Raw genomic sequence first — 16,665 nt, 5'->3', positions numbered from 1 at the left:
AAAGAATCTTTTAGGAAAAGCAAACAGCCTGAGAAATATTTGTTCATTAGATGGATTCTGGCAGCAACCACAAAATTCCAGAAAGTACCAAGCACATGCCCATAATACACTTGATTCTTGAAACAACTGATTTAACTGATTATTGTCATTTAACTGGTTACTTTCATCCAGTAAATGTATTGATAAAACCACCCAGATGTATTTCTAATATTGTAAGACAGAGAGAGAGTTTGGTCCAAAAAATTCTTATAGAAAGTGTTGATTGCTTAATCCAGTTTTACAGTCATAAGTAGGACAGATGTTTTGGTTTGGGGTTTTTTTAACACCCCCGTGCTTATTGCTATAGAGAAAGTCAGTACTCTCCAATGTCTTGCTCAATTCGAGAACATCCTGGCTGCTGATTCTTATATGGCTCTATGGCACTCTCCTGAAATGTGCTGCTGATACATTCCACATGTAGCCATTCCCCCTGGAAGGGAAACCTTCCGCTGAGTCAGATGGGCCTACAGAGGTGCAAACAGAACAAACAATTTATGTCTTTTAGAACTGCTGATGTGTCTATCTTTTTGCCTTCTCGCAAGTGGGAAGGTTTTCTCTTCCCAGTCTAGATGGAAATCAGTACTTTCCCACTGGGAAGTATGGGCTGCCTAAGGCAGAATGGCTTCAAATAAGAGAGCTTATCTCCGTTAAAGTCATCGTCGCTTCCTGACTTAGTATACTGTCTGTAGCTTCACTCCCACCTTGGCTCCCTGACCAGCAGATGGGTTCACTTAGGACAGCAGGCCGGCCATGTTCCCACTTGGTTCCAAATGTGCGGTGTGGACACCAAACACATTGTAGGAATGTATGCAGGTAGGAAGAGTCCAAGGGGCCTCAGGTAGTGAATGGGTTAAGACAGTAGGTTGGGACACTAATTTACTGTAGCAAACTAAGCAGCAAATGCTTGCCATTTCTCTACTCAAAACGAAGCTGACAAGCTAAACACGATTAGGTTTCACCTGAGCCTGAGACTCTGGGAGTGAAAAGATGAGAAGAAACAAGATCTTGCCTATCACATTTGAGGCTGCGTGGGCAGGGCCAAGTCTGCCGGGTTAGCTTAGTAATGATCAGAGAGAAAAATTAAGTTATGTCTCTTTAGGTGACTATCTCATGTGCTCCAAATTATGGACCGTAACACTGAAATTCTGGCAGCCTTTCTCCGAAGAATAGCTCCTCTTTATTAACCTGTTACTTCTGACTCTGTATGGAGAGGCATTAAGTGCTACACATATCTAATTTTGGCATCCTATTAATTTTAATGTGTAGCCCCATTCAAGCATCCTAAGTGTGTGTGTGTGTGTGTGTGTGTGTGTGTGTGTGTGGTGAAAAACAAGGCAGGGTGCTGCATTGTTCCTGTGCGTTGATGTGTCATTTTGAGCGTGGCATCCGAGTACAGCTGAGAGAGCTGGTTTCAGGTGCCGGTAGGAGAATCCTCAGACTCATTCATAATGGACCCGTCTGCCGGGACCAGCCTCACTTGCCTTTGTTTCCTCCCGTAGACGAAGGGAGACATGGATCTCTCTGCTTTGCCAAATAACAACCACCCTGACAAATTCCTGCAGCTCGACGCGAAGTTGTTGATGAGGAACTCGGCCCTCCCTCAGGCCAGCCTGGTGAGGTTTCCGGGTGCGAACTACCCTGCGGCCCAGCACTGGCAAAACCTCGTCTACTCACAGGTACGACCTGGGAGCCCGAGGCCGGGGACGGGGGCTCCTTCCTCGCTCTCTGCCATCTCAGCATTTGTGCAAAAGGAAGGCTGGGGGGAACCGAGGGCAAGGTCGCTTACTCATTCTTGCCACAGAGAAAAGGTCTTTCTTCCTTAACGTAAGAGACTCTCCGATCACTTTATCAAAGATGTGAATTCTCCCACCCATTCATTCCCCTCCAACCGTTAGCTTCCCAGCATGTCTTCATTTTAGAGTTTGCCTAGCCTTCACTTTACTCCTCTGAGGATTTTTCAAACCAATTTGCAAATAAGGTTTTGGAGGGAAAAGCAACCTCCATTTTGTGGTGTATTCTAAGCAGGAAGCATCAGAAACATACGTTGGAAGCTCATACACCTCATTCAGACCAACTGCCTTTCATTTCCTGCAGGAAAGACTCAGACGGCAGGAAAGTGGAAAGTTAAGGATGGAAGGAAAGGATATCGCAGGAACTCTCCACCTTGTAAAGGTGCTGGCTGTTATTTTAGATACTCATAGTCCCTCCACACGGAAGGACGTACCAACCAGGTCTTCAAACCCAATGCAGACTTGGTTTCTTGCTTTCTTCTTTTGCATCTTCCTTCCTTTTGCTGACCAGGAGAGAATAAAACTGTGATGAGTTCCATGTGCTGGAATAAACATAAAGGCCCCGACTGCTGCACAGCTCATGAAACAGGAATCATCTTTGTTTTAAGATGTGAGGGCTAATGGGGTTAAGGGTTAGTCCATTTAGAAACAGGAAGAAGCATTGCGTTTCAGAACAGATGTGACTGACCCACAAACCCCTGCAAGTCATTAAATCCTTTGGAGTGGTTCAGATTCCCTGAGCAGAAATTTGTTTTCTTTTAAGAAACAGTTGCTACTCATGAGTCCTGGTGTAAAGTGACTCCTTTGTGGTGCGTTTTGTGGGCTCCTGGGGACCTTTATCATGAGATCATTCAAAATCCAGTACACTCAAATGATTATGTAAGTGTTTCCTCCACCTATAAGGGTTTTAATTTATTTCCATGGTAAGGCAGCTTATTATGACAACTGACTTTTTAAAATTTTTGCATCTTTTCTATTTGGAGTCCTCAAAACCCTCCTGCCCATCATATGCACCTTTTTGGTTATTGCTTTTGTGTTTTGTTTAGTTTTAAGCTAAGTGCAATGAAATCCCTCCTTTTTCTTCCTTATTGTTTATATCATGGAATAAAATGATTCAAAAATCAGTTAAGAAAACCTTGGCTTTCCTATGCTATGAAGTTAAGTCTAAGAAAACATATCCAATAAATTCCTTTCAGGTTGGAACACATACATCTAACATCTTTTGTTTGGTACTGGAGTTGACCTATTTTCTTCATGTGGAACTTCACAGTTTCAAGCTCTGTTGAATATTATTCCAAAACCTGAATGAAACACAAAGTTTTAAAGGGTATATTTTTCCACAACCTCTATTGGGTTGAAATAGTTATTCAAAGAAAAACCAAGGAGGTAAAAAAAAATCTGCTTCTTATGTCCTTGAATAAATTATTGGTAATTGTAAACTGCAGATAAAGTTGATTTTGTTATCCTTCTACCCTAAAAAGAAATATTAAATGATTGAAAAAAGGCCAATTTACTATTGAAATAATGCATGGGGATGTAAATGGGTGTAAATCAATTACAAACTCAGGTAGTTGGGTAGGTGTAGCACAAATTATGAGTAACAACAATTATATTTACTATTTCAGATCGCAATGTGTCAATAAGTAATTCTTCTCCCCTTGGCTGAATCTTAAAATCTGAGAGTGATATATTCATTGGATAAAAAAATAAATCTAAAAAGAAATGAACACACGAAATTTTTCAGTAACTATCATGATAACTGGAAGAAGGTGCTATATATACCAAGTGAATTGAGGTGTTGGGATACACAAGGTGGCAATTGTCAAATAGTTCTTAATTTAAAACCCTTACTCTACTGGGGAAACATTACGCATTGAATAAAGAGGTTAGAAATTTGGCTTCTTGTGTCATATCCTCAGCAAGACCGTGTGAGAGACATCTGTTATGGCCCTTATTCAGTCCATGCTTCAGTTTATTTCCACTTGCAGAATTAGGCTAATATTCATGTTACATATTTCCTTAAAACTGAGAACAAATAAAATATGACAAAAGTAATTGAGAAAAAAAGATTTTCTATAAAAGTATAAGAAATGTACATTATTATTATCATCATCATTTGTCAATATTCAAAATGTGTTGAAATTATCCTTTCATTATAATTTGGAAAACAGCAGATAATATCACTTGCATTGTTTGATTTATACTGTGGATGGAGGTGTGTATGTGTGTGTGTCTGTGTGTTTGTAGATGGTGGTGTTGGAGGATGTAGTTAATACATCTGTCAAGCTACATGGCTAACTCAAGCAGTAGATTTTATAATGACCTGAAATCCCCACAGACTTCAGATTTGTGTCAGCTTATCATTTGGTATTACACCACCCCAGGTAGGTGCATGGTGTTTGGGACTCAGACTACCTCAAGGAATGTCAAAGGATTTAACCTACAAACATTGCCTTCAAAATTGCTGGTAACTCAGCAGTTAAAACAAAAATCCCCTAGATACCAAATATGAAGTTGAATTACATTTTGAAAATGAAATGGATTTTAATAAGCACTGCCTTTATAATTATTCAAAGTATGTATACATTTTTGGGACACCTTGTATGTATCATTTATATTCATTATTATTTGTTTTTAAGATTTTTATAAATTCACATTTTACTTTCAGAGTTGAGTCCCTATGCCACTTTTTTAATGAGCTGAAGCAATACAGTGCATAAAGAAAAGTGAACACAGGTTCAAAGGCTTGTCAATGGCCCCAGTCAACTCCCTTCTGCGCAGATACACAGGTCACCCATATTTGCAGAGAGTACAAGCAAATAACCCTTGATTCTACTATACTTATATTCCTTAAGTTCTTTCACTAGAGGAATAAAGAAGCTTCTCAACAAATTTCATCTCAGTGTACTGAGAAACTTTCTCCAAAATCTAATGTTTCTGGTTGTTAAAATTATTTGGGGCATGCATCTGATGAAGGCCCTTGGAATTGTATTCTACATATTTCTGCCAATCCCTTTAGAAAATGGGGCAATGAAAGGAAAGGGCTGATTTTTTACTTAGTTTAAATGATAAAATATGTTTTTGCAGATATTGCGGTGGGCCTTTTTTTCTGATTAGTAGTTAGACTTCAGAATATTTTCTGACTAATCCCTTTGCTGTATCTTTTCTTGGCTTCTGTCACATCTGTTTCAGAACCCAGGAACATTCCTCACTACACCTGAGAGCTGGAGCGACAGGCCCAGGGTAAGAGGCTCTTCTCCCCGTGACTTTTAGACACTGTTCTTCACTGGGTTTATTTCTTAATCACCTTTCCTTGCTTGGCTGTTGTATGCCCATGAAAAAGAAGTGAATTTGGTGAGTATCTAGCCAGGCTCTGCCACAGGCTATCATCCTGGTGTATATATATATATATATATATATAATCTTCCTTGCTGAATGGGAAAAGTGAAAGATGCCACAGTAATTCTGGGATCCCACTGGAAACAGTGTGTGCGGCCTTCTTCCTTGAAGGTGGGGAAGGTTGTTTGGGATGCTTCTGCTCTTGAGACCTCCTGATGCATTGTTCTCTGAGGTCCTTGGTGCCATAGTCTAGGAGACATTCCCATGTTCATTGTTCTCTTTTTCCATATCAGAAGTGGGCCCTCCTTCAAGCCTGTATAAGGATTCAAAGTTTACTCCTATTCATGGATATCTGGAGGCCTAGGGTTATTGTTGTTGCCTTGTCTGTTTGTTTTTTTTTTTATTTCAAACAATCAAAAACTTTTAGGTGTAGGGTAATGGTTTCTTTGGTAAAACATATCTTACAAAAATTAGTAAGCTATTTGTTAGTGTGAGCCTTGCTTTTCTGCCTCCCTTTCTCTATCCTTTGACTCGAGGACAGCCACCTGGAGGCTGTCAGGGATTAGTTATGAAACCACACCCTTAACATAATCTTTACCCCGAGTCACTTCATTCAGCTGAGATGTTTTAATGGACTTCTTTGGCCCAATGCTTTTTTAAAAAAGTCTGTATAACATTCAGATTTTAAACAGTAGAAGGCATAAAATTTCTAAACTTGCACACTGTCCAGTTCTTTCTCTCATCTCATCTCTTTCTTGTATTACACCAATGCTCTGATTCTTGTAGTATCATTATATGTACATGAACACTCTGATAATATATAAGTATTTCTCCTAGAGCTACAGGTGATTAGATTCCCGTGGCCACCAAATGATTTTCATTTTAGGATGTGAATAGGCATCATTCTAGCTTCTGATATTGCTTTATCCTTTTCTACCACTTGACTGTGAAACCAATGCCACCCATTTGTGGGATTTCAAGATGCCACTTGTGTGTTAGGAGGGGCACAGTGGGCTATACTGTGATGATAAATACCCCAAAGACTGTCAGTTACTATAAAGGAAAAAACATTATTGCTCATGAAAAGTCTGAGGAAGAGCAGGTGTGTTTGGGGGACAGCTCTTTTCCAAGCAGTAACCCAAGGCTTCAAGTTCTTTGTGTTTGTAGCTCTGCCATCTCAGACCCTAGCTTACAGTGACGGAAAAGAAGGAAAGTGAGTCAAAAATCTTTTGGTAGATTTCAAGAGCCAGGCTTGGACGTGTAGCCTCTGTTATTTTGTCCATAAATGATCAACTAGAAAAAAAGCTGCCTCCAGCCCAGCTGGTGTGGCTCAGTGGTTGAGCGTCAACCCAGGACCAAGGTCACCAGTTTGATTCCCAGTGAGGGCACCTGCCCGGACTATGGGCTCAGTCCCCAGTCGGGGGGCGTGAGGGAGGCAGCTGATTTGCTTCTCTCTCATCCATCTTTCTCTACATATGTCTGTCTCCCTTCCTCTCTCTCTGAAAATCAGTTAAAACATATTAAACAAAAGTTTGCCCCAGTTTAAATTCAAGAAGGGAAAACAAAATTGGTGTGCATTTAACCAGTCACCATAATACCCAGCTCTCATTTGTTTACATTTGCCTGCTATATACTTTCTACCTTCATTCACTCTTATTCTTTCTGAGTCCTTATATTTTAGGTATTTCTCCTGTAAATATTACATAACTGAATTTAATGTTTAAGATAATCTGACAATCTGTCATCTAGATAGAGGGTTTAGTCTATTTACATTTAATGTGATTATTTCTCTTTTTTTTTCTATTTTCCTGAGGCCTCCCCCATTTTTTGTTTTATTTCTCTTGTCTTATTTTTTACTTTCTCTTATATTTTTTTACTGCTTTACTGAATTAAGCAATACATGTTTTAGTAATATCTCTGTGTGATCACTGAAGTGATTCCTTAGTGTCCTCATAAAAAAAAATGCCTGATACTCTTGTTACTGTTCAATGTTTTAGCTGTCTCTTATTTTAAAAATCATATGTTAATGATTACTATTTCTATTTACCATGAAATCAATGCTTTCTTAGATTTATACATATATTTATCAATTTTCTTTTTTTACCTTTTTGTTTTCTTGCTCAGCATTCCTTTTTGCATCTTATTTTTTCCTTCTAGTACTAATTTTATTCTGCCTGAAGTACATTTTTTAGAGATTCCTTCTTTATTGTCCTATTAATGATATATTCTCAGTTTTTATTTGTCTAAATATGTCTTCTATTTTACTCTTTTTATTGAATGATAAGTTACTTATACATAAATGGTATAAATAATAAATTGCATAACGAATAAATGGACTAAGTAATGGTTAATGCCAAAAAAGGTTAGGTAAGTTTTAAAATATTACTTTTTTACATAAATATTTTAAAATGTAAGTTATCTTAGAGTCCATATAACTAAAATAATGGAATTACTATTGAGTTTTCCTTTGCTAAATAAAATCTATCTAAAATGTAGATGAAGAGTTGTAATCAAATACATGCTTTTTTTCTTTCTTAAGCTATTTCAAAAATATTATCAAAGTATAAATGAACTCCAACCATAATTGGTACTTTTATGTAGCCATCAAATTGTTAATAAAGCTATACTCTTAATTTTTAAATATATGTCTTTCAGGCATGAGATTACCATGCAACACAAAAATAAATGGCACCATGTTTGAGGAGAAATCTCAGACTTTCAAGAATGTGACTATAGTCTGATTATTTTGCTATGTTTTATATATTAGTTTTTCAAGGTCCTTATACATTGTAATAGAGTGTATTATTTTTTCTTTACCCTGAAACTGTTCCCTCATTTATGGAACTTCCTTGTTTAAGAAACTCAAGGAATAATCTAGCAGGCAAGAAAACTGACATAGCCAATTTATCAATGTCAGAAGAATTATTCCTCCTCAAAGATGATCAAAGAAGTCTAGCCTTGAAGAAAAAAGCTTTAGTCAGAATTATGCTAATCTGAAATGATCTAAATTTCATATCAAATTGTTTTTCCTCAATTCAGAAACATTTTCATGAGGTCATCCATCTTAAAGAGAAATACTAAGTCAAGATGATTTATTATTTCACTGCAAACTTCAGTATTACAGAATATAAATTGATTTTGAGCACGCTAACAACCTAGTAAAGTCAGAGAAGATCTCTAAGTTTATCTCTAATTATGTAAAAAAAAAAGTATGGATTAAGAAAATTAGAAAAACCTAAGACCAAAGAGAATGTGAAAGGTTTTATACAGATGATTTTTTGAGACTACTAGCCATTACAAAAGGAAACTATGTAATATTAGTTGACAACTTAGCATATATAAATACATATTTAACATGACCTACATACCCCAGTAGATGCCGAGGGAATCAACCTACTGATGATCATAAATATGACACAGAGGAATATTTATTGCTACTATTGAATCTTCTCTGTTTTGTGAAACACATTTTAAAAATTGCTATAAATTAATGAAATTTGCTGCCAGTTTTTAAGGGGTAAGCCTAAGTTTTCTGAAAATTAACTTATGTGGAATTCCTCTCCCTGATGCCCCATGATAAATGAAGCATTATGCTATAAGTTTTTTGTTTCTTCTCAATTATATTTGGCCAATGAACAAATTTTAACTTAAACATTTTCTGCCTTCATGATAATTTTGTAGTCATAAGGAAAAAAAAGGAGGGAAAAAAAACTGAGGTCAACTTAGACGAAAGAAAAGCACACATTATATGATTCCATTTATATAAAATGCAAAAGAGAGAGAGAGAGAGAGAGAGAATCCAACTGCCTGACACTGTTAAATTTGGAATACTGGTTATTCTTGAGCAGAATGAAGGATAGTGACTGGGAGAGCGCATGAGGCATGCTGGTAATGTTCTGTTCCTTGGTAGAATCTTAAGGTTTATTTGGTTTGTGAAAATGTATTTATGATATATGTGCTTGTCTTTATGTATATTATGCTTCAATTAAAATGTTTTTTAAAATCTGAAGGTCAATATTAGAGCCATCTAATAGCCAGCGTGTCTGTAGACACAGATAGGAGTGCTATGCTAACTTAGTCCATTTCTCCAAGATATCTGAAATAAGAGTCCCAAGAGAATTTTCATGAAAGCCAAGGCATGTCTATAAATGCCTTTTAATCTTGACTTTGCTGGGTTAATAGAGCAATATTAAATATTATTCTTATCAGTCATGGAATGCACAAATAGAAATGAAATGTCATTAAATCTCAATGCAAGCGAGCTGGGGAAAATGGCTTTGTTCAGAATTCTACAATTTGAATTAAAGAACAGTGTTCTTTCTCCATAGTTATAAAATAGCATTTTAATGAATGATTACTGAAGCCAAAAAGATTATAGGCAAAAAAGAACTCAATGGCCCAGCCGGCATGGCTCAGTGGTTGACTGTCAACCTATGAACCAGAAGGTCACGGTTCGATTCCCTGTCAGGGCACATGTATGGTTTGTGGGCTCAATCCCCAATGTGGGTAGGGTGTGCAGGAGGCAGCCAATCAATGATTCTCTCTCATCATTGGTGTTTCTATCTCTCTCCCTTTCCCTTCCTCTCTGAAATCAATAAAAACATTTTTTAAAAAGGAAAGAAAGAACTCAATGAAATAGAATTCTAGGTCAAACTAGATCCCAGACTCCTTTCCTCATTATCCTAATCTGTTGGGTTTCCAGGCAGAATCAACACATTTTGGGGTACAGTTCTTTCCTATTACATTTTCTGTCATCAGTGGCCCGCTGGTAAGAGAAGCCTTGTCTCTGCCTCCTAACAGAGAGAAAAGAAGAATATTACTGCTCAACGAATGAGGGGATCCAGTGTGAAGGGTGCTGTCTTTGTAGATAGGCCCCCACCATCTCTCTCATCAGTTCTGAAGAATAACCCACTATATGGTGATGTAAGCTTGGAGGAAGCTATGGAAGAAAGGAAAAAGAATCCTTCATGGACCATCGAAGAATATGACAAGCGTTCCCTGCACACAAACCTTTCTGGACATCTGAAGGTACTCAAGGCAAAGAGCCAGTTCTCCAGTTGAAGGGGGAGATCAGTTAAATATCCTAAACAACATCGGTTTTGAGGTGACAGGCATTCTTCCCTGGGCACAAAGCCTCCAGGTTTCAGGCCATTTTAGCCTCTGGCTTCCCTTGTTCTCTCCTCTCTTTGTGTTTATTTATTTGTTTTGAGTTTTACACCCAGTTTGATGTGACACAGAAACAAGGTTTACCTGGAAGGTAAAAGTTTTTTGAAAATTAGCTTGCCAAATTATGTATGTTTTCCCATGGTTGTGTGACCACTTGTGTTCATGAATACTTATGAATCTCTTGTTCAATATGTATTCAAAAAATATTGATTCAATGTTCTGTCTTCGGCACTGTGCAAAGCCGTTCTCATCAAAGATCATTTCATTTCAAGCCCACTCAGTGATTTAAGATTGCAGACTTACATTTTGGACTCTTTCCTGTGTCTCAGTAACAAAACAAAACAAAACAAAACAAAAGCATTTCAACACAGGAAAAATATGCAATGAACTCATTCACCCAACTTAAGTCCCCCCACCCCACTTGTATCCCACACCCAGTGTCACCCATCACATAGAGGATCTAGAAATACCTGAAAAGCAGGAGAGTGGCCCTCTCTTTTCTGAGTTGGACTGGATTCCTTCCCAGCCTCCACTTGCCTCTGCTGCCCTGGAGCCAGGAAGGCCTGACGGTTTCCAAGTACCCTTTATGCATATCTGTTCATACATTAAGTATCTAAAGACTTTTGCAGGGAACAGCCTTATGTCCTCTTAAAATCTTACACTTTAAAAATCTCAAATGTGCACTCCTTGAAATATCTCATTGTCCGGAGTCTTTGAAGTTTCTTCATCTCCTCGTAGATGTAATGTATCTCCTCCTTAATGTAGTCTCTTTTCCAGAGAAGTTTCCATAACAGATGCTTCCCCCGTAGCAACAATAATCATGTGTTTTTTTATCAGGAGCCTGAAGATCAACCTCTAAGAAGTCACTTCCTTACAAGTAGGAAAAATGTATTGATTTGTTTCGCAAACATGTCTTGACTGTAGAACCAGATAGAGCGACAAGATTGAGAGAGAGGACTGTGCCCATTGTGGTTGTAGAAAGTGCTGTGCAAATTCAGAAGAGAACAAAACCACATTGGATTATTAAAAGCCTCGTGAAAAGTTAATTTATGCTGGATTTGAAAGATGTGGAGAATTCAAAAGATATAGATGGTTTGCATAAGTGTGGTGTGGGGGTGGGCTCTTCTGTCAGGCGTAGCAAGAGGAAATGCACAAGTACAAGAAAGTTAGAGAATTTGTCAGACTAAGCAGTCTAGTTTTGCTGGCGCTACAGCTGAAGTAATAGAATAATGGGAAAATAAGGCTAAAACAGACTAAAAGAAATTGTTTGAATGTAAGAATAAGGAAATTGAACATTATTGGCAATGAGGAGTAATTTTTTTGTTGGACAATTCCATGAGTTATGTTTAAGAAGCTCAAACGTGAGGATGATGGCTATATTGCTTTTCTAAAAACAGGGTCTATCCCCCTCCCCCCATCTTCTACATGAAATTGCTCACTGCAAAGCAGTGGCCCCTCAGGTCACAGGCTCATTTGCATTCTTGAGAGATGTTTCTGGAAGTCATGACTTTTGTTTTGATTATAATTTCTTCCTATTTATGAATACCTCACCTTTCCTATTCATACCTCTTGTTTAGCAGACAGAGCCCCTAACTTATTTCTGAAAACTTTTCACCACCATGGGTCATAAAAGTTTAAAGTTTCTTGGGCCACTCTCTTTTTTCTAAATTGCTAAGAATATACATATGGGGCTCCTTTTCTCCTTTCTTATTTATAAACTAGAGTCCCAGTGCATGGTTTTGTGCACTGGTGCGGTCCCTAGGCCTGGTGCAAAAGGATAGATGCAAAATGCAAGAATGCAAGAAGAATTTTGACCTCCTGAAGAATCCCACATATCCTTCCCCACATCAACTCCTACACTCCATGTCTGTTTCTTTCACAGACCTCATCTTCCTTTCTTCAGAATTCTTCAGGAATTTCTGCAAAATGCAAGAATGCAAAACAGCCTAAGTGACTGTTACAACTGAACAACCTGAATGACTGGAATGACCAGTTGAACAGTCTCTATGACGTGCACTGACCACCAGGGGGCAGATGCTCAATGCAGGAGCTTCACCCTGGTGGTCAGTGCACTCGACAGGGGGTATGCCACTCAGCCAGAAGCCGGGCTCATGACTGGTAAGCGTAGCTGTGGCAGCGGGAGCCTCTCCCGAGTCTGCGGCAGCACTACCGAGCGGCAGCAGCGGTGGCAGGCATAGCAGGCTGGGATAAGCATGAGCAGCATGGTGCTATCTTGGGCTCCTCCCTGGCGGCCTGCTGCTTGGTGCACTGCTACATCCCCCGAGAGGTCCCGAATTGTGAGAGGGCGCAGGCCAGGCTGAGGAACCCCCCCCCCCATGCAGGAATCCATGCACTGGGCCTCTAGTATGTATGTATGTGTGTGTGTGTGTGTATGTATATATATATTCATTTGTTCAAAATCTTAAATCTCCAAAAGTTCTTCACTGATTGCTTTGAAATTTTGAGACAACATTGCATTCGAATACGCGCATGTTTTTATATATCTATTATATAGATGTCACACCTGTGACAGATAAAAACATACTTTCTTTGAAAAAACGCAGGTAAAAACATGCTTTTTTTGAAAAACACTGCCATCTGTTGGACGTAAAAGCAACACACGCTATACTAAATATTTTACGATTCCATTTCAATGTTTCTGATTTATGATCCATTTACGATTTCCAAATTTCCAATTTTACAATTCCATTTCAATGTTTCCAATTGCATTGTTAAATTGAATTTTCATATATTTTGATTTATTTTTTATTTTGATTTAATTATTTCGTGTGACATTGCATTGGAATTGAGCTGTGTCGTTTACCATAGCGTTCATTTCATGAGTATAGTTTATTTTTTTCATTTCGTTTTTTTAACTGTTTTTCTTATTTTTCAGTGCAATGTGAAATTAAACATATTAGAAACGTGTGCTTTCTTTTTTCTTTCTTTTCCATTTAACCAGACTGAGCCACAGCAATGCGTGGCCGGGTACAGTATATATATATATATATTCCTAAGTGATCGTTCGACCATTCGACAATTTGACTGGTAGCTATGACACGCACTGACCACCAGGGACAGATGCTCAATGCACAAGCACAGAAACATGGAACAGACTGATGAATCTCAAAGGGAAGGGAAAAGGAGGGAGGGCGGGAAGAGATTAACCAATGATCTTATATGTATACTAGAGGCCCAGTACACAGATTTGTGCACCGGTGGAGCCCCTCAGCCTGGCCTGCAGGGATCAGGCTGAAACTGGCAGTCTGACATCCCTCAAGGGATCCCGGGTTGCGAGATAGTGCAGGCCAGGCCTAGGGACCTGACCGGTGCGCAAATCTATGCACCGGGACTCTAGTTTATAAATAAGAAAGGAGAAAAGGAGCCCCATATTTAGCTATGAAGGGAAGCTCTAAGCAGAATTCTGGAAGTCCTCACTGAAGAATGGAGGCAATTAACCTTGCAGGCAAAGTGCAGGCCTCTGATGAGGACACACACAAGGGCGAGAGTAGAGTAGACAATTTAAATCATCTATCCTTTTGCACCAGTCATCCAAATTTTATTTTAATACTTTAGCGTTCCTAAAACTATAAAATTGAAACTAGTAGCAATGTGATGGAAGAGTTGTATTGCCATGGCCAGAATCCATCCAGCCCCCTGCAGGCATGCACATTGCCTCTTACTGGGCATTGGTGAGTCTGAAACTAGTTCACTGACCCCGAAGCTGCCATGGAAATTGGCTGATTTTAAGTCCACTGAGACTAGAGAGTGAGAGAGAGGGTGGGCAGTCCAACTGCAAGCTATTGCAGTAATTCAGGTGAGAAATAATGAAGTGGGTTTTTGAAAACTAGAGTTTCAGCATTCACCATAAATTTGTTTGTATATTTACTGGAATCCAGGCAGAGACACTGACTCTTTAGCACTGAGCATAGCTGGATAGAATAGAAGAAAAAAAAATTTTAATGTGTGACCAGTAGAGTTCGCAGGTGATTTGTTGGACATAGGAATGAGGTTGAGTTGAAGACAATTCTGTCCAGCTGAAAGGAAGATGAGGCCCGTGAAAGAAACAGACATGGAGTGTAAGAGTTGATGTGGGGAAGGATATGTGGGATTCTTTCTTCAGGAGGTGAAACAGAGCCAAAGTTCTGCATGTCAAACATGCTGTCACCCTCTATAAGGGGAACCAGCAACCTAAAAGGCATGGAAGGGACCCTTGATTCTTAGTCTTACTCCTCCTCCCATGTAAGTCCGCTCCTGGATTTACTGAAAAACTCATCACATATGTTTATCTCTACCTTGCCAACTAAATCAAACCTGGAAGGCTCATCTAAAGCAAGGGAGGAATTTTAATTTTATTTCAACTCACTAACCTGATTGGCACACACTATTCATGAGATATAAGAGGCACTAAATTGGCATAAAAGACGGCAGAAACACTTGAGCAATGTAGTCAGTAAATCATGCAGGCCTCCTAATGAATTCTCATGCAGACCTACAGCTTGGAGCCACAGGGATTCCTGGTCAGCCCAGAGGCTGCACTTCTGTGTGGGTGCTGTTCAGGGAAGCCTAGCCTCTCTTATTTGAATCATGACACTTCAGCCTCAGCCAAGACAGTGTGAACATGGGCCTTTGGTACCTCTGGCAGCGTTTTGTCTGCGATCTTGTATTGATCACTGATTGAGCCTAATCTCCATGTAATTTTCTTTTAGGAAAATCCTAATGACCTACGGTTTTGGTTGGGAGACATGTACACGCCCGGTTTTGATACCTTATTGAAAAAGGAAGAGGAACAAGAGAAGCATTCAAAATACTGTCGAATAGGTCTGATTTTGCTCCTTGTTGCCTGCATCTTGGTTTCCATAGTGACTGTTAGCACATTTTTCACCTGAAGAAACTGCCACAGACACAACCACCTGAAATTTCTTAAAAATCTTTTCAAATAAACATTTGCAGAAAAACATGTTCAGGTGGTGTGAGTGTGTTGTTGATTGCTTGAGATTTGTTGGCTTTCTCTACTTTGTGCTCTGAAACCTGGGTAAGAATTCCAGTCTGAACTTTGTCCTTTGGGAAGGAATGCTGGGGATTGAAACCACAGAAAGTTACTATGTACAACCCAAACTAAACACTGATAGAGAGCAAAGCAGCACCAACAATTGTCAACAGTTTTGTCTTAAGGCTCAAACTACATTCACCTTGTCTTTAAAGCACTGTTACCTTGCTCTCCCCCACCCCCACCCCCACCCCGTCATTACTAGGAAAGTTGAGCAGGTCATTTTTTGACCAACTGCCAGCCACACAGGGTAAAAGCTTCTGGTTGTGCTGCCTATTGAGTTGAGTTCTGCTGTTTTATCTTCCTTTATTCCTCTTTAAGCCAGAAAAAAAGAGGAGAAAGTGAAGACTTCCTTTAAATGTATTGCTATTTCCCCAGTAATCCTTTATAATGCCTCTGTTTCATGTAGTAATTCCAGTAGACCTAAACTTAGACAGGCCGTAGTTATATAATTGATTACATTTAGAGCCAATTGTGCTCATGAAGTGATCCAAATTGGTTAGTGGTGGCCCCTGGTGGCAGGCGGTAAGAATGTCTCACCAGCCATGGCTTAGGAAGGAAGGCCCTAAAAAGCAGAGGAAATACTGTGAAGAGAACAGATTTGAACCCTAACTGTGCCGTTTGCTAACTGTTGGACCTGGGAAGTTATTCTCTCCGGAGAAGGGATAATATCGTCTTCCCAACAGGGCTTGCCTAAGGACTAAATAGACATAGGTAAGAGCAGTGCCTGGTTCCCAGTAAGTAGCTCCATAGTTGATGGCAGTTGTTGCTACTGCTGTGTGCTAGCTTATTGGCACCCTGGAGTCACCTTACGTTGCCTGCAAATACCTGGGGACATGGTTCTGGCCACAGATTAATAAAGTCACTACCCCTCTCTTTCTCTTAGAACTAAGTCCTTCATCTCCACTCCTTTCTTTTCTTTCAACTCCCCCAGCCCCCACTATGTTGTGCAAGAAACAACAAAGGTACTTTTTCCATTTCTCATTAGTCAGATTTTGCCCTTTGGGGTCGCCATATCATTGTGTTGTATTTCTCTTCAAGATACTTGAAATAAAGTCCATCAAAGTGCAGCTGTACTGTATAATAAAATCATTGTGCACAAAAATTGTCTTAAGCATATTTGCAGCCTTTAATGTCTTACTCCTCCACTCCTCTATGATAGGATCCAGTCCAATTTAGAACTAAAACAAGGAGAAATGAATGCCCAGGGGACTCCCTGAGGGCAGGTCCACTCTCACTGTGCACACCTCCTGGACAACCACTTGCTATTACAGTTGACCC

General features: G+C 39.3%; 1 protein-coding gene across 1 annotated transcript; it reads left to right on the top strand.

The window, feature by feature from the left end:
• The first annotated feature begins 1,550 nt into the window (after window positions 1-1,550).
• MINAR2 (membrane integral NOTCH2 associated receptor 2) lies at window positions 1,551-15,223 on the top strand. Its single transcript, XM_070417179.1, has 3 exons — window positions 1,551-1,715; window positions 9,969-10,196; window positions 15,044-15,223. The coding sequence occupies exons 1-3, from the start codon at window positions 1,551-1,553 to the stop codon at window positions 15,221-15,223; spliced, it is 573 nt and encodes a 190-aa protein (XP_070273280.1).
• Window positions 15,224-16,665: the final 1,442 nt, after the last annotated feature.

The sequence above is a fragment of the Myotis yumanensis genome, unplaced genomic scaffold (genome assembly GCF_028538775.1).
Source record: "Myotis yumanensis isolate MYYU_CA2020_CCGP unplaced genomic scaffold, mMyoYum1.0.hap1 SCAF_5, whole genome shotgun sequence".
In the NCBI taxonomy this organism is placed as follows: Eukaryota; Metazoa; Chordata; class Mammalia; order Chiroptera; family Vespertilionidae; genus Myotis; species Myotis yumanensis.
Note: the sequence above shows the minus strand (reverse complement) of the source record. Positions and strands in the feature narration are given on the sequence as shown.

Excerpts from the sequence above, each read along its gene's own strand:
- MINAR2 (XM_070417179.1), top strand. The coding sequence starts at position 1,551 with ATGGATCTCTCTGCTTTGCCAAATAACAACCACCCTGACAAATTCCTG. Across the intron at positions 1,716-9,968 it reads AAAACCTCGTCTACTCACAG|AGAGAAAAGAAGAATATTAC; the intron begins GTACGACCTGGG and ends GCCTCCTAACAG. Across the intron at positions 10,197-15,043 it reads ACCTTTCTGGACATCTGAAG|GAAAATCCTAATGACCTACG; the intron begins GTACTCAAGGCA and ends ATTTTCTTTTAG.